Source organism: Mus pahari, chromosome 7 (genome assembly GCF_900095145.1).
Source record: "Mus pahari chromosome 7, PAHARI_EIJ_v1.1, whole genome shotgun sequence".
In the NCBI taxonomy this organism is placed as follows: Eukaryota; Metazoa; Chordata; class Mammalia; order Rodentia; family Muridae; genus Mus; species Mus pahari.
In genome coordinates this window covers 29519805-29545610 of record NC_034596.1, presented here as the reverse complement: position 1 = coordinate 29545610, position 25806 = coordinate 29519805, and the positions used below count along the sequence as shown (strand labels likewise).

The 25806-nt window shown below is 41.5% G+C and overlaps 1 protein-coding gene across 1 annotated transcript in view; it reads right to left on the bottom strand.

Annotated features, from left to right (window-relative positions):
• Positions 1-4333: 4333 nt before the first annotated feature.
• Positions 4334-25806, bottom strand: part of Sh3yl1 (SH3 and SYLF domain containing 1) — a 38857-nt gene continuing 17384 nt past the window's right edge. The window contains exons 5-10 of the mRNA XM_021202122.1: positions 18659-18771; positions 17908-18036; positions 16185-16347; positions 15370-15448; positions 6397-6453; positions 4334-4693 (exon numbers count right to left, since the gene is read on the bottom strand). Of these exons, the coding sequence (XP_021057781.1) occupies positions 4503-4693; positions 6397-6453; positions 15370-15448; positions 16185-16347; positions 17908-18036; positions 18659-18771 (732 nt within the window). The 3' untranslated portion in view covers positions 4334-4502. The remainder of the gene's footprint in view (positions 4694-6396; positions 6454-15369; positions 15449-16184; positions 16348-17907; positions 18037-18658; positions 18772-25806) is intronic.

The following is a 25806-nucleotide window of genomic DNA, read 5'->3' as shown; positions in this document are numbered from 1 at the left end:
AACACATCCTTTGCCCTTTTCCTGCCTTAACTGAGACTATCCTACTTCTCCATAGTTTATTCTATGGAGCACAAACCTTATTTGCTGGGAAGATCTTGCTTTCTCTACTTCCATCTGCTAGTGCTCACAGTCAACTGATTGATAGCCTTTCTTTATTATGAAATCATTCTTTTAACAATATGAACCTCTAAGACCTCTAACTGGGTGGGTCACATTCAAAGCCTTTGTCTCTCAGTGCCTATCTATGGTTCTGCAAGGCCAGTCCCTGCCCTGAGAATACAGATACAGAGAATGGAAACCTCCCCCATGGTTCTCTGCAATCCTAGGTGCAACCAGCCAGCCTTCTGCCTTCATGACCTTGCTAGGGTTCAATACTCATTGTTTTTTCTACTTATAAAATCTTTTCATAGATCCAGTGGATTCTAATTTTATATGAAGATTCTTTCTAAACATCTATTTTAATTGAAAGGTAAAATTGATGTCTTTATCATGTATGAGAAAATGTTTTGGACTATGCGAACTGTCTTAGTTAGGGATTTACTAACAGACACCATGTCCAAGGCAACTCTTATAAGGACAATGTTTAATTGGGGCTGGCTTACAGGTTCAGAGGTTCAGTCCACTATCAAGGCAGGAACATGGCAGCATCCAGGCAGGAACTGAAAGTTCTACATTTTTATCTTAAGGATGCTAGCAAAATATTGATTTCCAGGCAGCTAGGATTAGGGTCTTAAAGCCCACACCCATAGTGACATACCTATTCCAACAGGAACACACCTACTCCAGCAGGGCCACACCTTCTAATAGTGCCACTCCTTGGGCTGAGCATATAAAAACCATAACATTCCACTTCCTAACCTGACATATGAGGGCCATATCTAAACACAGCATAATCCAAATACATTTAGTTCAACTTCAAGATTCCCACACTCTATAGCAGTCTCAACAATATTAAAAGTCCAAAATTGAAGGTCTCTTCTGAGATTTATCAAATCACTTAACTGTAATCCCCAAAGCAAGACAGGAAACCAGCTGGGAAAACTCCAAACTCTGCTTCTTCATGTCTGCTGTCAAAGCCATCTTGAGATCTCCACCTCCCTTTTCATCTTTGTTGACTGCAACCAATTTCTTCCTGTTGGACTAGTTCCAGTCCCTGTTAGCAGCTTTCCTCAGCAGATATCTCATGGCTCTGGAATATCAAATATCTTGAGGTCTCCAAGGCAACTTCAATGTTACAGCTTCTTGTGTCAATGTCTAGGATCCACACATGATCTTCTGAGCTCCTGCAAAGGGCTGCTGTCACTTCTCCAGTTCTGCCCTTTTGTAGTACTCTAAGCTCAGGTTGATCCACTCCACAGTTGCTTCTTTTCTTGGTGATTATCCCATGATTCTGGCATCTCCAACACACTGGGGTCTTCCGCAGCAATTAGGCTTCACCAATAGCCTCTCATAGGGTCTCTTCACGGTGACAAGCCTCGACTCCTTTGCATGACCCCTTCAGTCCTGAGCTGTCAACTGCATATGGAGCTGTACCTTCATCAATGGTCTTCCATAGCCTCTCACAGTGCCAAGCCTCAGATGCTCTTCATGATCCCTTCATGCCTTCAAAACCAGTAGAACCTTGGTGGATCTTACACATTACCAAGTAGAGCTGTAGCATGAGGTTCAACCTTGGCTATCTCTAGAACAGAGCTTCTTTGTGCTCTCAGAAAAGACTTCCCAGAAGACTTCACCTCAGTGATGCTGGTCTCCTTCTCTTTCTCCTTCTTCATTTTTTGGTTTTTGGTTTTTAGAGAGATGGTTTCTTCTTAATCACCACTAGTTTCTTAGCTCTAGCTAACCAGCATCAATTATCCCAGTAGTCTCCTTCTCCTCTTGACTATAAAGCCAGAGACACATGGCCAAAACTGCAGAGTTCTGCTGTTTGCAGGAGCTAGAAGATAGTTCCCTTGTTCTATTACATTATCACTAGCTTTCTCTTTTCCATCTCCTTCACTGCCTCCTCAGCTGTCCTGGTTCTTGCTCTGTAGATTGACCTTGAACTGAGATCTGCATGTATGTCTCCTGGATTTAAGCTTTTCTTCACCTAGAACTTGCTCTGTCTCAGGCTGGCCTTGAACTCAGAGATCTGCTTAGTTTTATCTCCTAGGTTTAAATGTTTGTACCACCATGTCTGGATTTAAATTTAGCTGGGTAGAATCTTGCCCCAAGGTCACTACTCCCTTAATTCAATATCCTTGAACACAGGATTCAGCCCTATTTTATTTCCTGGTTCCCCTTTAATACTTGAATCATATGTTTCATATTTTTCCTTTCTCAGCTTGCTGTGCTTGTTTAGAATGCTCTTCATGAGACTTAACCAGAGAACATTTTCTCTGCTGGGTTTTATTGAGACTTCCTTTGTAAATGCAATTAATATAAATCTCTTTATGTTAGACTCAAGTAGTTCAGATAAGGGCAAAAAGCAGGTACATTCTTTACCAAAATACCACAAAAACAGTTTCTAGGAAACATTCTGAAATTATTCTCCACTGAAACCTCTTGGGCCAGGTCTGCACAGTTCAAATCATATTCAGCAACAAAGTCTTTCATATTCCTTCTAGGATAGCCCATTAAGCCCCACTTAAAGCATTCCAAAGCTTTCCAAATCCAAAGTCCCAAAACCCACATTCTTCCAAACAAAAACATGGTCAAGTCTATCACAGCAATACCCCACTCCTGGTACCTTAGTTAGGGTTTTACTGCTGTGAGCAGACACCATGATCAAGGCAGCTCTTTTAAGGACAACATTTAATTGGGGCTGACTTACAGGTTCAGAGGTTCAGTCCGTTATCATCAAGGCAGGAACATGGCAGCATCTACGGGCATGGTGCCGGAGGAGCTGAGAGTTCTACATCTTCATCTGAAGGATGCTAGCAGAATATGGACTTTCAGGCAGCTAGGATGAGGATCTTAAAGCCCATACCCACAGTGACACACCTACTCCAACAGGGCCACACCTACTCCAACAAGGTCACACCTACTCCAACAGGGCCACACCTTTTAATAGTGCTACTCCTTGGGTTGAGCATATACAAACCATAACATCATCATTGTGGAGTAATTAAATCCACTCAGAATATATCTTCCTTCACATCCCCACCATAAGGGCCTCTTCCCTTTTACTGTGTCTTATGTGGGCAAGCCGAGTGGTCACTAGGAAAGGCAGGATTCTTTGTCATGTAAGGATATATCACATTAGTTGCTAATGTTTCATGATTTCTTCATGTGCTTAGCACTGTTCTAAGCATTTATGCAATCATCAGCAGTGGGCAAACTGAGGCATAGAGGTTAGGTAAATTGTTCAAGATCAGTCATGAAGGCTGGTTTGAGGCTTACAAATTAACTAAAATCTGTACATTTCTTGTACAGGGCAAGTATTCCCTGCACTCTGTAAGATGATTTGATCTTGCTCACTTCAGAGGAAGAAAGGAAGTAACCCGTTTTCTGCCAGTTCCATAATGTCATGATGATACCCATCCCCAAACGACAATGATGCCCATGGCCATCATAATACCCATTCCCAAACGACAATGATGCCCATGGCCATGATGATACCCATTCCCAAACGACAAGCATGCAGGGGAGAAGTAAAAGAAATATATTTGATCATTATTTTATGGGACACCTTTTATGGGAGCCTACAGACTGATTTATCCTTAAGTTCCATGATGAATGGACAGCTATGCGTAACTGCAACTGGCAAACGGCCATACCTGATACTCCCTGCCTGTGCCTGGCTTTTATGATTTATCAGGCAAAGCATGTCAGAGAATTTCCTTATGGTTAGCTCCAAGATGGAAAGGTGGAAGAACGGGGGAAGATTGCTATTTCTAGGCATGAAGCTTGCTTTCAGAAGAAGAGGTTCTAGTTTCTGTAACTCCTGTGGAAGAGAATCTCTAGTTTCTATGGTTTGTCTTGGGAGAACGGATGACAGAACACAGTAGGGTAGGAGGTCGGACACAGACCTCCCTGTTGAAGACTCTGAGGCCCCTGTCCTTTGTGCGAGCCTCCTATTTGTTATGTTCACAAGCTCATTTAATCATTTAATCCTTGTTAAATGAAAAGAACAAACTGCACCCAGATAGATGTTCAGAAGTTGACCCATGTTCATATAAAAGTGAGCGGTATTCCTTCCCAGACAAGCTTTGTTTATACCAAAACAGAGATAGAGAGCCGTCAGATTCCAGGGTCAGTGGGTAGTCTGATGAACACCAAAGCATCACGTCCATAAAACCTGTTGATGGTAACTATAGAACAGTTATCTGATTGAGTGAACACAAAGTGCTTAGCCGCATGTTAATTTAACCATTTATTTATATGCGGAGAAAATATTTTACAACTGGATAAAAACATCTGCAGAACAAGGGTGTGTTTAAACAGTTTGAAGTAAATAGTGAATCCTGTCTGTGTAGAAATATTTTTCTGTAATTAAATTATCAAATAACAAAATAGCATGAACTTTAATTCATAGTTACATAGTTGGCTGGGAAAATTCCAGTTTGACCTCGAAGTTTTCCTTCCCACCAATCAAAATTTGAGTCGGTCTTTGATATAACTATGATTCTGTCTCCTGCTTGAAAATTCAAGTCCCCTGGCTGTTGTCCTTCAAAAGAGTATAATGCAGTCACTTCTATTGGCTGATTCAAACTGCCTAAAACAAGAAAATATAATCAAATTATAAATATTTTAGGATAGAAGTTGAAGTATGGGAAATTGATCAGTTAGGGTTTGATTTTTGGCTCCCCAAAGGGTGTCAGAAACCCCACTATACAATCTGTCAATGTTCACATGTTAACCTTAGGATTCTCTCCCTTGAATGATGAAGGACCCGAGAGAGATCCCTAGGATCCACATGATAGAAGGAGAGAACTGATTCCTACAAGTTGTCTTTTGGCCTCCACAAATGCTACATGTTGTGTACACTGTCTTACAATGGAACCAGAGCCATGGGGTCACAGAAGGAAACATGAAATCCGAGAACAGCAGGGCTCAGCTAAGCCAGGAAAAGCCAAAAGTACCAGGTTCACCAGGAAAGACATTTAAAATACTTTTATTTGTTCTTTATGATATTTCATTTTCCCCCCAATTTTTATTAGGTATTTATTTCATTTACATTTTAAATGCTATCCCCAAAGTCCCCTATACCCTACCCCCTGCTCCCCTACCCACCCACTCCCACTTCTTGGCCCTGGTATTCCCCTGTACTGGGGCATATAAAGTTTGCAAGACCAAGGGGCCTCTCTTCCCAATGATGACTGACTAGGCCATCTTCTGCTACATATGCAGCTAGAGACACGAGCTCTGGGGGTGCTGGTTAGTTCATATTGTTGTTCCACCTATAGGGTTGCAGCCCCCTTCAGCTCCTTGGGTACTTTCTCTAGCTCCTCTATTGGGGGCCCTGTGTTCCATCGGATGTGAGCATCCACTTCCTTGTTTGCCAGGCACTGGCATAGCCTCACAAGAGACAGCTATAGCAGGGTCCTTTCAGCAAAATCTTGCTGGTGTATGCAATAGTGTCTGCGTTTGGTGGCTGATTATGGGATGGACCCCTGGGTGAGGCAGTTTTTGAATGGTCCATCCTTTCGTCTCAGTTCCAAACTTTGTCTCTGTAACCCCTTCCGTGGGAGTTTTGTTCCCAATTCTAAGAACGGGAGAAGTGTCCACATTTTGGTCTTTATTCTTCTTGGGTTTCATGTGTTTTACAAATTATTTCTAGACAATATTACTTATATTTATACAAAATAGCTAATTTCTCAATAGTTTATAAATTCAGGAGCATATAATTTGATGACTTCAATGGCAAATTTAGAACATTAAATTAATAGTTGTTTAATCTTTGGCCTTAGTATATTCAACTCAATTCACTTTTGTTTTGTTTTGTTTTTGTTTTCCAAGACAGGGTTTCTCTGTGTAGCCTTGGCTGTCCTGGAACTCACTCTATAGACCAGGCTGGCCTCGAACTCAGAAATTTGCCTGCTTCTGCCCCTCCCAAGTGCTGGGATTAAAGGCGTGCGCCTGGCTCTCAACTCACTTTTAAAAAGGTGCTTAATTCTTTCAAGATAAATTTCTAAGGAATATTTAAGGAAAACAAGTGGAGAAACAGTTTTACTACAAAGCCATGGGCTCTAAACAGCAATGCTTGGTCCCGCACAGTCTCTCCTGGTCTCTCAAACCCTATCAGAGACCAAAAGCATGTCATTTGTCACTAAGGAATATTTACAATTAAAGTTACTTTAAAAAAAATCTCAGAGTTATGAACACTTCCAAGATATTTTCATAATCCATCAAATTAACTGGAAATTATGTGATTGTAATAGGGTGGCTATAAGTAATTTTTAATAGCTTTTTACTTACCAGTTTTCTCATGATAGCTAGAAAGCTCAGGATATAGCTTATATTCATTTCTATTACCTGTTAAAATAAAAATAAAATGGTAGGGATGATATTTAAAAGCTTACTACAGTATATAAAACACACAAAACCATCAAATCCTGACCTTGTTAAAGGTTTACACTACTGGGTCAGGCTGTAAACTGAGAGATGCCCAAACCTGTACAAAAGACCATGTACAAGGTATAAGTAGCTGAAGTGCCTGATACTAGTTCATGGTCTATACACATCTCTTCCGGAAGCACCCAAAGAAACCTTAGCAAGAAAGGATACAGGCCCACCTAGGGATCTCTAAACATTCAGAATTCACACAGATGAGCCCCTGTACAGCTTCTGATAGATATCTGAAGTTCAAGATGAATTTAAATAGTCATAAGGCATATGCTTACAACATATTATGAATACCTATTATTTGAATTAAATAATCACATTTCTCCTTCTCAATTAGAGTCTACAGACCACAGTGAGCTGAGTCCCACTACAGCTGACTAAAGAATATCAACAGGCCTTCCCAGCAGAAAGAATACGGGGCACCCACTTTCAACATTCAAACCATATTCTCATGCTCTCAACTGAGCTGGCTCTGAGGAACTCCTCCATGCACTAGAGGTCTGGAATTGCCTCCTCTCCATATGCCCTGGCAGACCCATGCATTCTGAGGACACAAAAACACCATGAAATTCATAAATAGAAAAACACAGAAAACGCAATCAGCACATGAGGGAAAATACAGGTACCTTAAAAGAACCCACTTGAAGAAACTGAATAGAAATAACTTTGGGAAGATTACCAGATATTAGACAGACATACACCAACTAAGATTTTCTCAACTCTGAAATGGAAACAGGAACCATCAGACTACTCTACCAGGAGAGAAATCTAAAAACAAAACAAAACAAACAAAAGCAAACAACCCCCCCAAACAACAACAGCAACAACAATAAAACAAACCAAAAAAATCCAACAAGACAAAAGAAACACAAAATATGACTAAGAACACAAATAGGGAAAACCACTACCAACAAAATGACAGCAAGCAATACACACCTTTTAATAGTAACTCCAAACACTAATGGCCTCAACTTTCTAATCAAAAGACATAGGTCAGTTGAACAGATTAAGAAAGAAAATCCACTTGTCTGTTGTGTACAAGAAATTCATCTTACCTTCAAAGATACACACTACCTTAAAAGGATAGGACTGAAAAAATATGCCAGGCAAATGGGACCAGAAAGCAATTTGAGAGGTCACTATTCTAATACCTGACAAAACAGACTTTAAACAAATTAATCTGAAGAGAAAAAGAAGAACACTGCATTTTTATCATGGGCATAATTACCACCTATATTTGTGTGTGTGTGTGTGTGTGTGTGTGTGTGTGTGTGTGTGTGTCTGTGTGTATGAAACTCTAGAATACCCAATTTTATGAAAAGAGTAAAGTTGGAATTAAAGAAATAGATTAACTCCAACTCATTAATAGTACGTGATTTTAGTACCTAATTCCACCCTCCCCAAACAGGCCACACACACAAAGAATAAACAGGAAACATCAGAATTAAACAACACCATATATAAAATGGACTTAATAGAGATCTACAGAATATTCAATCCAAAAACAAAGAATATACTCTCTATCTAGCAGCACATGGAAGCTCTGAAGTAGACCACATACTGGGACATAAAACAAATCTTAAGAAGTTCAAAAACTGAAATAACTTATTGTATCTGATCTGGGCACAACACAACAAACCTTTCAAAAAACAACAGCAAATGAACCTCTAGTACTTTCACAAACTCCTGGAAATGAAACTACACATTATCTAATGATACATGGGGTCAAAGAAAAATGTAAAATCCTGGAACTAAATAAAAATTAAACAGAACACAGCAAAGCCCCCTGGGACACATTAAAAACAGCCCTGATCAGCAAGGCCAGACACATGTTTGGTGGAAGCAATAGCTGTTTAACTGGAGTTAAGACCTATTCAATAAGGGGGAGTTCATGACTAGGATTGTAAACCTGGTGACCTGACTACCTGTTGTTTGTGTGATCACAAATCTCAGAGGAGAACCTACTATGATCACTTTAATAAAAAAGGATGTATTCTAAATACTTATCCTTATATTCACAGGGAAGTATAGTTCTTTTGCTGTAGAAGACAGGAACCCACAATTTGTCAAAACTCAAGAGAAAAGATCACTATGGAATGCTTAGCACTTACTGATACATTTACAAGACATCTTCTATACCTACAGCTCAGAGAACATTGTGAAAGTGGAAGCGGAAAGATTATAAGAGCCAAAAAACCCAAGACATATGCTGTAATATTGTGTCTTCTAGATAGGACCGGAAAGAATACCCACAAAATCTCAATATTTCTACTTAAAAAGACCAGAAAAATGATGATAAGACCAGAAAATGATAACATCAAAGAAATGTCAGTGTGGATGAGGAAATCACACAGGCACAATCTCTGCCTGAAGAGCTATGGACAGTTAATGGGTACTGAGAGAGCAGTCTTCCACAGAGATGAACAGCCTAAGTCAGACTCAGCAGGCTGCATTTCCATATTTATTTGCATATATATAGCAATAATGATAAAAAAGTAAGAGCCCATACCTTTGAAAGGGAGTGGAGGGCAAGGAGGAAATAATGCGGAGGGGTAATGTGATTATATTTTAATTAATTTGAAAGACAATATAAAAGAAAATCAGTCCTAAGGGAAATTTATAGCTCTAAGTGCCCACCTCAAAGTATCATGAAAAATACAAATAGCTGTTGTAATGATGCAACTCAAAAATTTGGAAAAGGAAGAATAAATTAACTTAAATCCAATAGATGACAAGAAATATTAAAAACCAGGGCATAAGCCAGGCAGTGGTGGCCTATTCTTGAACCTAGTACTTGTCAGGCAGAGGCAGGCTGATCTGAGTTGAAGGCCAGCCTAGTCTACAAGGTGAGTTTCTGGACAGCCCAGGCTACACAGAGAAACTGTGTTTTGAAAAGCCAAAGCCAAACCAAACCAGCCAACAAACCAAATAAACAAAACCCCAAACCAGAGCATAAACCAATTAAATAGAAACAAATAAAATAATACAAACAATCAATAAATCTAAGATCTGGTTTTTGAGAAGATAAATACCATTGACAAACCCAATTAGTCAAAAGAAAGAAGAGATAACCCAAATCAATAAATCAGAGATGAATAGGGAAATATTTCAACAGATGCCAAAGAAATCCAGATTACATGAAAATATTAAACCAAGAAGAGACCAAGAGCCTAAACAAACACATAACCAAAAAAGGATATAAAAATAATAGTGAAAGCCTTCTGGATTAAACAAACAAACACACAAACAAACTTCAAGGCTAGATGGATTCGTCACACTAGTCTACCAGACTTTCAAAGAAGATCTACAACCAATATTTCTTAAATTATTCAAAACAAGAGACAAAAGGAACACTTTCAAACTCCTTCTACACAGCACATATTACTATAATACCCAAATTAAATAAGGACACAACACAAAAGAAGATGATAGGCCACTATATATATATATATATATATATATATATATATATATATTTGCAAAACAATTACAGAATTATATAAAAAGGTTATCCAGAACAATCAGGTTGTCCTTGTCCCTGAGATGTAGGAATTGCTCAATATAGTTAAGTAAATAAATGTAATAAATCATATTAAGGAACTTAAAGACAAAAATCACACAATCATCTCAAAAATAAGACCTTGACAAAAACCAACATGATTTATAATAGGGCAGGAGGATGGCACATACCTGAACCTAATCAAAGTTATACACGACAAACCTAGAGCCAATATCACCCAAATGTAGAAAACTTGAAGAAACCTCATTAAAATTAGGATTGAACCAGGTTTGTCCACTATCTCCACTTCTTTTCAATATATCACTTGGAACCTAGCTAGAGCAATAAAACAAAGAGAAGGAAATTAAAGGGATACAAATAGAAAAATAAGTCAAATTATCCCTCCTTATAGATGATTTGATATTACACATTAAGAAATCCCCCAAATTCCACCAGAAAACTTCTAGAAATGATCAACACTTTCAATGAAGTGTTAAGATACAAAAATCACCTAACAAAAAGTAGTAGCCTTTCTAGATACTAGTAACACATATCCTAACAGAGACCATAGAAACACTCCTGTTCAAATGAGCCTCAGGGAAAAAACAAAAGCAAAACCAAATAAAAACCAAAACTACAACAACTAAAGAAACCCACCACCCAATTCACTCCCCATCTCTAACCCACCCCCCCCCAAAAAAAAGAAAAGAAAAGAGAAAAAAGAAAAAATGAATGAAAGAAAAGAAGATGGGGAGATGGCTGAGAGGTTAAAGTGCTAGCTAGTCCAGAAGACCTGAGCTTGACCCCCAGTTTGCACATGGCAGCTGACAACTGTCTGTTCCCTCTCTTCTCAGGAGTCTAACACCCTCTTCTGGTCTCCTTGGGCAACTGTCCACATGTGTCATATACACTTACTTGCAGATAAAAAAAACATCAATACATGTAAGATAGGATGAAATAATTAAAATAAACAAAATACCTAGGAATAAACCCAGTTAAGAAGGTAAAAGACCTCCCACAATGAAAACTTTAGATCTCTAGAGAAAGAGACAGATGAACACATCAGAAAGACCTCCACACTCATGGACTGGTAGAATTAATATTGAAAAAAATGACCATCCAGCGAAAAGCAATTTACAGATTACTTTTGATTCAAGGCAATCAAAATCCATATTGCATTCTTCATAGAAATTAGAAAAAAAGAAGGTCCTAAGTCACACAGAGCAGAAAGACTGAAGAATAACCCTACTGGGTTTCAAGCTATAGTCGCGAGATACAGAGATAAAGACAGCGTGGTACCAGCACAAGAACTGACACGAAACTAAACTAAACTAAACAGTGACCTAAATATGTGTGTACATGATCATGTCTATCTCATATTTGAGAAAGATACCAAAAAACACACTGGAAAAAAGACAGCTTCTGCTGGGCGTGGTGGCGCACGCCTTTAATCCCAGCACTCGGGAGACGGAGGCAGGCGGATTTCTGAGTTCGAGGCCAGCCTGGTCTACAAAGTGAGTTCCAGGACAGCCAGGGCTATACAGAGAAACCCTGTCTCAAAAATAAAATAAAATAAAATAAAATATTAACAAAAAAAGAAAAAGAAAAGAAAAAAGTCAGTTTCTTCAACAAATATTGTGGTAAAAATTGGATGCCCACATGTGGAAGAATGTGATTAGACCTGTGTCTACCACGCTGCACAGAAAGGAACTTCGAATGCATCAAAGCCTTCAATGAGAGCTGATGCTGCTAGAATAAAATGCAGGCAGGGCCTAGGAGATGCCTGTGCAAGGAAGGACTCCCTGCCTAGGACTGCACTGACCCGGGAGTTAAGGTCACCCATTGACAACCGTGATCTCCTGGAACCAAAAGAGTATCTGTACAACAAAGTAACAATCAAGAGAAAGCCTGCAGAGTGGAAAGGACACTAGCTGAGCATCCTGCGGACAGTTAATATCTAGAATAAAGGAAGAACTCAAAAAATAAAGAATAAAGATAACAAACTATACATTAAAAATAGCCTAAGGATGAGAACAAAAAGTTCTCAAAAGAAGAAGTAAAGATAATGGTCAAGAAATATCTTTAGGTGTTCAACATTCTTAATTGTGGGAAGCAGGTGTGGCCGTGGCTGCGGCCTTGTGAGCCAAGACGGCACCCTGGTTCACTGCCAAGCCCCGTGATTCCCTTCTTGTTTACCAAAAACCTGATTATGCGCACCTGAGTGATTACGCGCTGCCTGCCTGACATATAGTGTCATACAGCATGATATTGAGTCACTGGCCTATCAACACCCACCCTGTCTGTGTGCATGGCTCCCGTATAGAGCGTGCTGAATGCTGATTGGATGATGAGTGATGAGAGACGAGTGCAGAGGGTGGAAGGGGATAAATTGGGCGATCCCAGAATAAAGAGTGAGAGCTGAGGAGCAGAGGGAAGAGAAGCTGAACTGCTGTAGAGAGCTGGGGTGAGCTGTAGAGAGAATAAAGGAAGCTGCAGTGGGAAGCTGTGGAAGCTGCTCAAACCCTGCCTTGGTGTATGTGTCATCTTTGCCCCACCTCTGTGGGACGGAGGTCGGGGGGCGCGGCACATAATAATTAGAAAAACACAATTAAAACAATTTTGATATTTCGTCTAACACAGGAAGAAAGGTCAAGATCAAGAAAACAACTGGCAACAAATGCTAGAGAGGATTTGGAGAAAGGGGCCCCTTGATCTCTGTTGGTAGAACTGAAAACTGGTATAGCCGCTATGCCAATCAGTGTGGAGACTTATCAAAAAAGCCCAATGTAGATCTACCACATGACCCAGCTATGCTACTCTTTGGCATATTCCCAGGAATAAGTGAACTCACAAAATTTGCAACTGAACATATGGAATGAGGTAGCCCGTACCCAGAAAGACAAATGCCACACGGTTTCCCTCATTTGTGAATTCTGACATGTGAGTACAGAACCTAGCGAGAAATACTCTTAAACCAGGGAGATGAAAAGGGACTAGGGGATGGAGGAGAAAGAGCTCTAGAGAGTGAGACAGGGGGGCTAGGGTGCTATGAAGGGGAACATAAGAAAATGGGGTTCAAGAGAGAACGAAATGGAGAAGGGAGAGGAACAGAGGAAGGTTAAATAACACCGAGGATGTTGGTGCCAGAGGGAAATATACTATTTTGGGTTTACACACACAACACACACACACACACACACACACACACACAAACACAGACACACACAGATATTTATAGTTTAAATGATGTTATGCCACTTGGGGGTAATAATGATCTCTCTAAGAGTCAAAGACTCGCTAACAAAACCCCCAAGCTAAGCATGGGAATCCAGGGGAATCCAAGAGCGTCTAAAACATCACAGGCTATTTTGCCCTTTGTTGCCTCCTAGAACGGAACACCAATGGCTCAGGTTCTAAGGTCAACAACTGACAAATGGAACCTCATGAAACGGAAAAGCTTCTGTAAGGCAAAGGACAAAATGGCAACATTTGGGAAAAGATTTTTGATCTTTACTAACCCTACATCTAATAGAGGGCTAATATCTAATATATACAAAGAACTTAAGAAGTTAGACTCCAGAAAATCAAATAACCCAATTAAAAAATCGGGTACATATCTAAACAAAGAATACTCAATTGAGGAATCTTGAATGGCTGAGAAGTACCTGAAGAAATGTTCAGCATCCTTAATCATCAGGGAAATGCAAATCAAAACAACCCTGAGATTCCACTTCACACCAGTCAGAATGGATAAGATCAAAAACTCAGGGGACAGCAGATGCTGGCGAGGATATGGAGAAAGGGGAACACTCCTCCATTGCTGGTGGGATTGCAAGCTTGTTCAACCACTCTGGAAATCAGTCTGGCGGTTCCTCAGAAAACTGGAAATAGTTCTACCCGAGGACCCAGTTATACTACTCCTGGGCATATACCCAAAAGATGCTCTACCATATCACAAGGACATGAGTTCCACTATGTTCATACTTATTTATAATAGCCTTATATATAATAGCCTTATTTATAATAGCTAGAAGGTTGAAACAACCCAGATGTCCCTTAACCAAAGAATGGATACAGAAAATGTGGTACATTTATACAATGGAATACTACTCAGCTATTAAAAATGAGGATATCACAAATTTTGAGGCAAATGGATGGAACTAGAAAATATCCTGAGTGAGGTAACCAGACCCCAAAGGAAATAAATGGTATGTACTCACTGATTAAGTGGATATTAGGCAAAAAGTTCAGACTACCCAGGATACAACTCACAGACTACTTTAAGCTTAACAGGAAGGAAGGCCCAAGTGTGGATGCTTCAATCTCATTAGACGGAGGTACAAAATAATCATGGGAGGCAGAGGGAGGGAGGTACTTGGGTGGGAGAGGGGAGGGAGAGGGGGAAACGGGGAACAGGATCAGGTATGGGGGGGGATGACAGAAGAGAAGCCCAGAGGGCGAGGAGAATGAACTAAAATATGCAGCAGTGTGGGGCAGGGGACAGAGGGAACTACTGGAGAGTTCTAAACTCCAGGGACACAAGAGGCTGCCAGGACTCAATGGGGATGACCTTAGTCAAAATGCCCAACTGTGGGGAGATGGAACCTGAATAGACCACTTCCAGTAGACAGACAAGCTGTCTCCAAGTGCAGTTTCAGAGTAGCAGTGAGTCACCTGTCAGCCTGCACCTTCATCACTGCCTGAGACTGAGACTGAGTTCATGCCGATCCAAACCTCCCACTCCTGAGAACCCCGAAATGACTGAGGCTGGCCCTCAGCATAGCTATACTTAGTTCACTTCATGGAAACTATGTACACAAACATACAGCAAAATAAATTGAATTTTTAAAGATTCTTTTATTTTTATTTTATCTATATGAATGTTTTGCCTGTGTTATGTGAACCACACATGCGCACTGCGCACGGAGACCTGAAGAGGGTGTCCAGACTCCTGGAAATAGAGTTACAGAAGTTTTGAGCTGCCATGCGGGTGCTGGGAATGGAGACAGTTCCCTCTGCAAGAGCATCAAGTGTTATTAAACGCTGAGTAATTTCCCAAGCCCCGTATGATAAAACAATTAAATGTAAACATAAATCTCATTATAGATTTAAGGAAATACCTTATTAATGAGAGACGTCTCCACAAGTTACATCAGTGAAGACTTGTGTATGAGAGCCTGTGTCGTGGATTAGAAGATGCTGAACCTTCATTTTTCTCTTAAATGCTCTTCTATTTGACATTAAAATATAACAAAGGTTACCTGTTTTCTTAATACTTAATTATTATTTAAATACTCTTATATTTAAGCTGCAACAGCAGCACTTACCCTGGGAGCCAGCGTTCAGGGGCACAGGTGGGTGGGCTGGCTGGGGCCTTGAAGATGGTTTTGGAGGTAATTCTTTGGCCTGGGAGGCACAAGAACAAATACACAGCAATTAAGAATCTACTCTTATGAGAACAGGATGATTTTGCCTCCAACCTGTTCATTTATCAGGTTTCTGCCTTTGTACTTATTAACTGGGCTCCTAGAAATGCATATACACACACACACACACACACACACACACACACACACACACACACACACACATACACACACAGGGCTGAATGTGAGACTCTAAAGTGGGCTGACCTGGTACACTCTAGCACTTGGGCTCCTTCCTCTCTGACTGTGCGTGTGTGTGTGTGTGTGTGTGTGTGTGTGTGTGTGTGTGTGTGGTGTCTAGTGTACTCTGGCACTTGAGCCGTTCCCCCTCTGACTGTATGTGGTTTGTGGGGGCTGTAAGTCCAGTGATACAGACACAGGGAACAGTCAGCAGAGAAAGGCGGTGATAACTTAAACTCTATACTCCAATTTCACTCCGAACAACAGGAACAAAGTAGGGAACAAAGAAAGAAAGTCACAGCTAGGATTGGTTCTCCGATGTTACCAGACTTCATCCTAAGCGACATTCAATTATAGAAGATAAACTATTTTTAAAATCTCTACCTGTCAAAACTCTAGGACATTTCTGAAGACTTTACATAAATGAATCAAAAAGGAAGTTCAGTGTATCACTGGGAACTTGCTATCAGAGTTGGATGTCCTAAGACAGAACCCCTTGTGTTCACTGAGAGAAACGAGAAACCAGGCCACAGCACCTTCCTCTGCTCCCGTGCTACTTTCTTCAAATTGATGCGCTGCCCTTCAGTTTCATACTTCTCAGTGAAGGAATTGAGAATTTCATAAAGATCTTCTGCTTGAGCTGGCTGCGGAACATCTCCAAATAAGATGTCGTAAGCTCGGATGTCCTGACAGTAAAACCTAGTAAATATACAATGAAGAACAGCTCTGTAGCATACTGAGCTGCTTTGGAGGTAAATATAGCACATTCACACACACACGTGTAGTCGTTCTTATGAAACACATTATATATCACAAGTCTTACCCCATGTCTCATTCTTAGGCTTACCCCAAGCTCACTTTCTAGGTTAATGTATATAAATATTGATATGCACTTTTCTTCATACAAAAAGCATGTCACATACACACACAGATACAAGTTATATAGAAGTCCATAAACATATAAAGTACACATATTTCATAAGCCTTATCTTTATGTTTTTCTAAAAAAGAAGTCTTATACATAGCTTTGTGATTTCTTTAAAACATTTAACTGGAGGATTTGCAGTTCATTAAGGGATTATTTGTTATAGTTTACCTAATATTTAGCTGAGGTTTAGGAAGAAAACTGCTAAAGACCTAGAATTAGGAATTTCTAAAAGCATTCTCAACTTTATGAAATCAGAAGTGGACAGACATATCACTCTTGCTTCTCTAAGATGACTTTTGCAAACCTTAATTTCCCTCATCAGACTAGTTCTGGTTTATAGGCAAGGTGGCAGTATGGCATGTGCTCTTGGGAAAGCTGGTGTGAGCCTGGTAGGAGCCTTTACTCCAAACTCAGTAGAGTGTCTGTCCATATTGGCAGGGTCCTGTATGCCACTTAGGCTCTGGTCCCCTTGGGCTTGTGTTTCTGTAGTCTGCTGGGTTCCATCTCTACAACTCATTAGAGAAAAACTGTCCAGACACAAGGTTAAGGAAGTTCTGAGATAGCAACAAATATTTTAAAAATCAAATTGGGTTTTGAATCCAAACTGGTCTCTATTTGGTATGGAAGGAGACAACCCAGAATGTGGTGAGAGGAAGTCTTTCATAGTGAGGTATTTCTGACTGACCCACAGTATCATTTGCTGTGCTCACTACAAGGCATGGTAATGTCATATTGTCACCTAGTAAACGCTGCCTGAACAACAACTTACGGTTGTGCTTATTACAATGCCAAGTAGAAAAAATGCATGTGCAATTGAATGTATGCCACGATTGCAATCTTACTTGGCAAAAGAAGACTGAGGAGAACGAGGAGGTAGTTGGAAAGTATTAGTAAGAAAAATGTATCATGCTTTATTTTGTCTAAGCTTTATTTTCGTAAGATTATACTACTTTTCAAAAATTTTAATTACTTTATTATTATTTTATGTGTTTTGCCTGGGTGGACTTCATGCTTGACTGGTGCCCTCAGTGGTAAGAAGAAAGTGTCTTATCCCTTGGGACTGGAATTAGGGCTGGTGGTTGTGAGCCACCATGATGGTGCTGGGAAACAACCCTAGGTCCTCTGTAAGAGCATCAAGTGTTCTTCACTGCTGAGACATCCCTCCAGCCTCAAGCAACGCTGATTTCATCTTACAGATTTTAAATATAGACCTTGTGGTATTTAAGTGACAATGTAAGTGTTACTTGTAAACTCTTAGACTATGACAACCTTTGAAGTGTTATCTTCTCAGCGTGTGCTTCAGAAAATCCAGAGTGACTCTGTGAACTTACTTCCGATTGGTTTCTTTCCTCTCAATCAGGCAGCTTCCTTCTAGGGAAATACCAGCAAAGAGGCCCCTGGACTTGCAATACGTGAAGACGGCTGCGGAGCTCCTCAGGGACACGTTGCCTTCCAGGTTCCTACGAAAGATGGCAGAACCAAAGTGACTGCTCATCACTGGCACTTAGCCACAAGGCCTGTCTTCCTGGGCCATGGCATTCCTTGGCTGAGCTAGAGTTTGAATGTGGCTTGAAGAGAAGGCAGCTGTGGGAAGACACATCACATGGAGGTGCTATAGAAGGGATGATGGTCTGGTGGGATTACACTGGAGAGAGAGATCTGAGATAGTCCTCTCAACCACAAAGGAGAGCTGAGTACAGATTCTTCTTACGTACAACATTTCAGATGGCTTATAGTTTAACTTCCATAAGTAGATGCAATTGTAACCCTCTAGCACGATTACTGTTTCATTAAAAGAGAAGGAAATTAAAATCAGTGCTATAAACACTGCTCAATAAGATTCAACCATTTCACATTCAATGATTTACTTTAAGAAAAATTTATTCCAGAACACTTATACCCTTTATCAGTTAATAAAACTTGACTATACTTATGGAAAATTTTATGTCAATTCAACAGAAAGCATGCCCTGTGGGGGGGGGGGGAAACTTTAGAAATCATGTGTGTTCATTTTAACTTAAATTTCTTAATGTGAAAAAACTATGATGTTTTTGTCTTTATAGTTTAGAATATTTTACTTACCTGCCTAGGGGCCCAACTGCTACAGTAAAATTCCCTCCAAGGGTCAGGTTTCCACCCTTTGCAAAGGCTTCCACTGCTCTGTCATAATTCAGAATTATCACCAAATCTGATACCTGGAATGTAGAAAGCCACTCACTTATAAATAGCCACACAGCCCGATGAAGAAGTAGACACGTCCAAGCCTAGCACTTGGGAGGCACAGGCAAGTATATCTGTGTGTTCAAGGCCATCCTGCTAGCTAATTCCAAGCAGCTAGGTAGTCGACTGACTCGATAAACAACACCCCCACCTCCCTAAGAGAAAAACCCCAAACCGAAACAACCATACCTAAACAGTCCATAACATGCACGGTGACTTAGACTCAGCTCTACCACATATAACTTTCAATATAGATAGGAAGCCAGATATGAAAGGGATGCCGGGACTTTGTGTAGATAAGGCCAGAAGCCAGCCTTGCATGGGTAATTATGGCAGATACCTGTGAGCCATACAGCCTTCAGTAGTCTCCTTTATCCCTCCCATCAACTGGCAGGGCAGCTAATAATGTACCAGCGAGCCTACAAATCATCAGCACTGATAACCAGAACAGATCAAAAAAGGTGAGGACCAAATGGCCTCTGGTCTCAAAGCAAACTACAAAATCTGTTCTCATAGAATGCAGAGCTGGGACATCATACCAGGCTTCATGTCTGAGGTGGCTTCTACCCAAACTCTGTAAGTGGCTGCATACTTAAAGAGCCTGCATATTAGATATTTAAATGGTGTTAGTTGGCTTTAGTATTAGTAATGTCTAAGGAGATTCAGTGAATGCTTAGATCAATACAACATAGAGTTTGTTTTTCAAATTCATAATGGCCAGAGGAGGCCCAAAGTTAGAGAAGAAAAAGAGTATCACGTGGGGGGCATCACTGGAGACGGCAGTGCTGACCCACTCCCCCCCCCCCAAGCTGTGATACTTTCGGTGGCATACTGTTCTTGTAAGACCTTGGTAGGTCTCAGCACAGAACGTATCTCACCCAACTGTCACGAGGATCAGATACAAAAATCATCTGTATCTGCAAAACTGAAGGAAGAATGGCAGGTGCTAAGAAACTGGGCTTAAAATAGAAGATATTTGGGTGTGAATGCCACTAATTCTTAATTGTGGTGTCATCTTGGGGAAAATAATGTTGATAGATGCTCAAAGTCTGATTTCTTCTTTTTTTTTTTTTATTATTATTTTCTTTATTTACATTTCAAATGCTATCCCAAAAGTTCCCTATACCCCACCCCCACCCCTGCTCCCCTACCCACCCACTCCCACTACTTGGCCCAGGCTTTCCCTTGTGCTGGGTCATATAAAATTTGCAAGACCAAGGGGCCTCTATTCCCAATGATGGCCGATTAGGCCATCTTCTGCTACATATGCAGCTAGAGACACAAGCTCAGGGGGTACTGGTTAGTTCATATTGTTGTTCCTTCTTTATAATGGTGACATGTTCACGTAGCCACCCTCTGCGAGGAAAAGAAATGAATGAAGCCTATATAGTCACATAACAGGCCAAGCAGATCCTAAAACATGTCTTGACAGGCATAATTATTTAAAAATGTCTAAATGTTTTCTAATCAACATTTCACTTGATGCACAGAAAAATCTTGTCATCAAAACATCCCTCAGAAAATTGGACACAGTTCTACCGGAAGATCCAGCAATACCTCTCCTGGGCATATACACAGAAGATGCTCCAACATGTAATAAGGACACATGATCCACTATGTCCATAGCAGCCTTATTTATAATAGCCAGAAGCTGGAAAGAACCCAGATGTCCCTCAGCAGAGGAGTGGATACAGAAAATGTGGTACATTTAAACAATGAAGTACTATGCAGCTATTAAAAACAATGAATTTATGAAATTNTTAGACAAATGGATGGATCTGGAGGATATCATCCTAGGTGAGGTAACCCAATCACAAAAGAACACACATGATATGCACTCACTGATAAGTCAATATTAGCCCAGAAGCTCAGAATCCTTAGAAGGGGGAACAAAATGCCCATGGAAGGAGTTATAGACAACGTTTGGAGAAGAGACTGAAGGAATGACCATCCAGAGATTGTCCCGCTTGGGGATCCATCCCATAAACAATCATCAAACCCAGACACTATGGCAGATGCCAACAAGAGCTTGCTGACAGGAGCCTGATATAGCTGTCTCCTGAGGGGCTCTGCCAGTGCCTGGCAAATACAGAAGTGGATGCTCACAATCATCCATTGGGCAGAGCACAAGGTCCTCAATGAAGGAGTTAGAGAAAGTACCCAAGGAGCTGAAGAGGTTTGAAGCCCCATAGGAGGAACATCAATATGAACTAACCAGTACCCCCAGAGCTCCTTGGAACTAAACCACCAATCAAAGAAATCACATGGTGGAACTTGTGGCTCTAGTGTATATGTAGCAGAGGATGGCCTAGTCAGTCATCAATGGGAGGTCCTGTGAAGGTTCTATGTCCCAGTATAGGGACATGTCAAGACCAGGAATGGGAGCGGGAGGGTTGGGGAGCAGGAGGAGGGGGAGGGGATAGGGGATTTTCCAGAGGGGAAACTAGGAAAGGGGATAACATTTGAAATGTAAATGAAGAAAAAAGAAAATATCTAATAAAACAACAACAACAACAAAAGCCCATCCCTGATACGAGTAGCTCTTGATAACTGCAGAAGTCTTCTCAACCCTTGCCAAGTGTTCAGTGCAAACTCCCCTCCCCCTTGGCAATAAGAGTGACACTGCCCTAAACAGGACTTTGGCCAGGTAAATAGAATGACTAATGCCTAAAGGCAGGGTTTCTGTTTACTCAAAAAGCAGATCACTCAAGGCTCATTCCTATTTGCTAGAAATCACCCTTAACCCTCCAGGAACTCCCCTTAACCTCCCCCAAAGGTCAACTACCTTGGGCAAAGGCACTTAGTCAACCCAGACAGCCTGGATTAGCTTAGGTCCTCACCCTGATGACTGGATATGAAACCTGCTTGCTTTCTACCATTTTCTTAATTGTTCTCTCCCATCCCATCCCCTGCCCCAAGACAGCATGGGCTCTCTGATACCCAGTAACTCTGCCCAGGGACCAGCCTAGTTTCTCTGCATCATTACTTGTACTAACTGACATAGTTAACTATGCAACAAGGATTGCAGTTTTGAATGACAGGATAGTTTAGCATCTCTTTATTGTTCTCTCATTCTTCAGCTGATGCTGCTGGCCTTGGATTTACAATCCTGTTTCGGTCTGCTGAATGCTGGAATTACAGGCCTATTCCATTACACCTGATAGCATTCCTTCTGCCCATTTAAGCACTTCATGCTGTGATTATATAACCATGTCTCACAGGCACCTGGAGGTAACAAAATAACCCTGTATTGTTTGGTACATTCACCCTCAAAAGATGTAAATTTCTCTCCATAAATGCTGCACTAGTCGCTGCATACAGTTTTAGAGTAAGCTCCCAGGGGAGAGGTTTCTCCAGAAGAAGTATTGCAGCTCTAAGAAGAAAAGTATTCTGGCAGTCTGGAGCCAAGGAACACTACAAACTCACACTGCGCAACAGATCTCACACAGGAGATTTATTGGGAAACACCCAAGAAGTGGCTGCCTCTGCTAGGGAGAGAAGTCCGTAGGGATCTGAGCAGGGCACAGGGCTTCGGCGGGTGAGGGTAGGGCTGCTTAGATATTTAGGTCAGGGATTGGTAGGTTTTTGTGGGCTTTCAAACTTGAAAGCAAGCTCAGACTTTGTACCCTACACTTACAACCACTCAGGACAGTTAAGTAAGGAAAAGAAACTCTGAGAGGCTACTTAGGAAAAGTCAGTCTTCTAATTATCTATCTGCTCTGTATTTGGGTTTCTCTGAAGTAAGAGTAAGATGATCCTGTGTTCGTTTTGCGATGCTACTAGTGAAAAAGATAACAGCCCAAAAGATTTCTATAGCTGAAAAATGAAAAGCAGAAAAGTCTTCCTGATGAAGGCCGGGCAGTAGAGCAACACTGAGACAGTATAAGATGGCACTGGAGAATCTGACACAAGCTTGAATGGTTTACTCCTCAACTGCTGGTGGGATTGCAAACTGATACAACCACTCTGGAAGTCAATTTGGAGGTTCCTCAGAAAACTGGAAATAGATCTACCTGAAGACCCAGCTATACCACTCTTGGGCATATACTCAAAAGATGCCCTACCATGAACTACAGGGCACATACTCCACTATGTTCATAGTGGCCTTATCTGTGATAGCCAGAGCTGGAAACAACCCAGGTGTCCCATAACAGAAGAATGGATACAGAAAATATAGTTCGTTTATACAATGGAATACTATTCAGCTATTATGAACAAGGACATCATGAGTTTTGCAGGAAAATGGGTGGAACTAGAAAATATCATCCTGAGTGAGGTAACTCAGGCCCAAAAGGACATGCATAGTATGTACTAACTAATAAGTGAATATTAGCCAAAGAAAAAGTACAGAATACCTAGGATACAATCCACAGAACTCAAGAAGGTTAACAAGCTGAAGGGCCCAAGTGAGGATGCTTCAATCCGAAATCACTGGGGGCAGAAGGAGGGAGGGACCTTGGTGGAAGAGGGGAGGGAGAGGGGAAAGGGGGAACATTAATCATGTATGTGGGTGGGGCAGGAGAAAAACCCTGAGGGCCAGCATTATGAATGGAAATATGCAACCTCAGTGGGTGGGACTTGGGAGGACCATCTAGAGAGTACCAGAGAACTGGGGGGATTCAAAGTGACCTTAGATGAAATGCCCAACATTGGGGAGAGGGAACTTGTAGAGTCCACCTCCAATAGAAAGACAGGGCACCAAGTGGAGGGATGGGGTTGTCATCCCTCAGTCAAAAACTCTGACCCAGAATTGTCTAAAAGAACTGCAGGAACAAAAATGGAGAAGAGACGGAGGGGAAAGGCAGTCTAGTGACTGGTCCAACTTGGGATCTATCTTAAGGAAAAGCTGCAAGGCCTGACACTATTACTGTTGCTATGGTATGATTGCAGACAGGAGCCTAGCAAGGCTGCCTCCGAGAGACCCAACAAGCAGCTAAAAGACTCAGATGCAGATATTTACACCCAACCAATGGACAGAAGCCAGGGACCCCTGATTGGATAAAGGGAGAGAAAGTATATAAACTTGTGGGCTTTGCCTCTATAAGCCTCTGTCTAATGTAATTCAGTGGCATTATCTGGGAATCCTGGGGGTGGCCCTGGCTAGTGTCCATCTTCCTATCCAGTATTTAATAAAGTTTGCTTCAAATTTGGCTCAAATATTGTGGTAGTCATGTTATCCTCGTCACGTGGTATTAACAATGCAAAGATGACTCTGAGATCAGTTGCCCAGAAGCAGCAGAAACTAGAAGAACTGACTGGAACTGAGTAAGCTTTTATTGATGCAGTTTTTTTTTTTTTTGAGTCATTTCTGCTCCTATAGCAACCCCTCACCCAGCCCATATTACTATAGCTAAGCCCAATAAAACTCTCTGGCTCACTCTGTTGGGACTTTGGTCTGTTGTGGATTCCCTATCTGCAGAGAGTAGATGAGTACTGCATTTTCCCAGGAAGAGCTTTGCCACACAACCCCTCCTTACTCATACTCCACAGAGGCCAGACTTGTCCTCTCTTCATTCTCCCAACTCCTGTTGACTGCCTGAAAGCTATGCAACTTGCCTGCTGATCTTGTTACAGGGGCTCACACTCCTAACTGAGGCAGTGGCTAGTCTCACCACACAAACCAGATAGAGGGATTGCCTCCCAGCATCCTCCAGTCCTCACTCAGCTCTGTCCTTGGAAGCTTAAAGACTAAACTCTCATCTCTGACCAAGGCTTCCTAATATTCTCTGTAAAAGGCTGAGTTGGTTGGTGCACCAACCCCTACCAAGTTCCAATGACAGAAACTCAGTGTCTGCTGTGAACTCTGTCAGTCAGATTACTCTAGGATAGGCTGGAAGCAGCACTGTCTCCTGTGCTTTGGAGTTCACTGCCATTTTCCTATAAAGAAGCTGTTGAATGTATGGAAGACATAGCCTGTCATTATTATATTCTTATACTGCCGGCTTTCAAAGTTGTGCTTCCCAGAAGTCAGATTGTCCAGTAAGAAAACAATGGGAATGAATGTTGTCTTCTTTGAATAAATGTGGAAGAATGTGCTGCCTGGTGTAGGTTCTGTTCACTTGTTTGTTTTACCTGTGAACCCTCTGTCTAGTGTTGAGGACGTAAGCCTGCCTGTTCAGCTGGATACAACAGGATAAATTAGATGTAAACTTACTTTCACCACTGAAGCCTGCCCCACCTGTGCTTTGGTGGGGGTGAGGGTAGGGGTGGGAGGGGTGGGCAGGGAGGGCTGCTCCACAGATCTCTTTCCTTGACACAAAAGATCCACTTAAGAGCCCATCTGCAGACACCAAATCCGGGCACTATTGGCTGATATTAAGAAGCACTTGCTGACAGGAGCCTGGTATAGATGTCCCTTGAGAGGCTCTGCTAGCACTTGACTAATACGGATGCAGATACTCACAGCTAACTAACAGACTGAGCCTGGGGACCCCAATGGAAGCGCTAGGGAAATGACTGAAGGAGCTGAAGGGGATTGCAATGCCAGAGGAAGAACAACAATATCAACCAACTAGACCCCCCCCAGAGCTCACAGGGAATAAACCATCAACCAAAGAGTACACATGGAGGGACCCATGGTTCCAGCCACACATGTAGTAGAGGATGGCCTTACCTTGTGTCAGTGGGAGGAGAGGTGCTGAGGCTTGATGCCCCAGCATAGGAGGATGGGAGAGGGGTGAGGTGGGAGTAGGTGGGTGGGTGGGTGTAGGAGCACCCTCATGGAGGCAAAGGAGAGGGGGGAAGGGATGGGAGGTTGTGGAGGAGAAACTGGGAAGGGGGACACCATTTGAAATGTAAATAAATAAAATAACCAATAATAAATTGAATTTAAGGAATAAGAAGGGAGGAGAGCTGGTGAGACCTGGAGAAGCAGAACTCAAACATTTTGTGTTCATGTTGTCTTGGATGCATACAACAGTCAATACAGAAGGTGAAAGACAGACAAGTTCACAGAAAGGGAAGGAAGGGGGGTAAGAGGAGAGGAGAGGAGGGGAGAGGAGGGGAGAGGA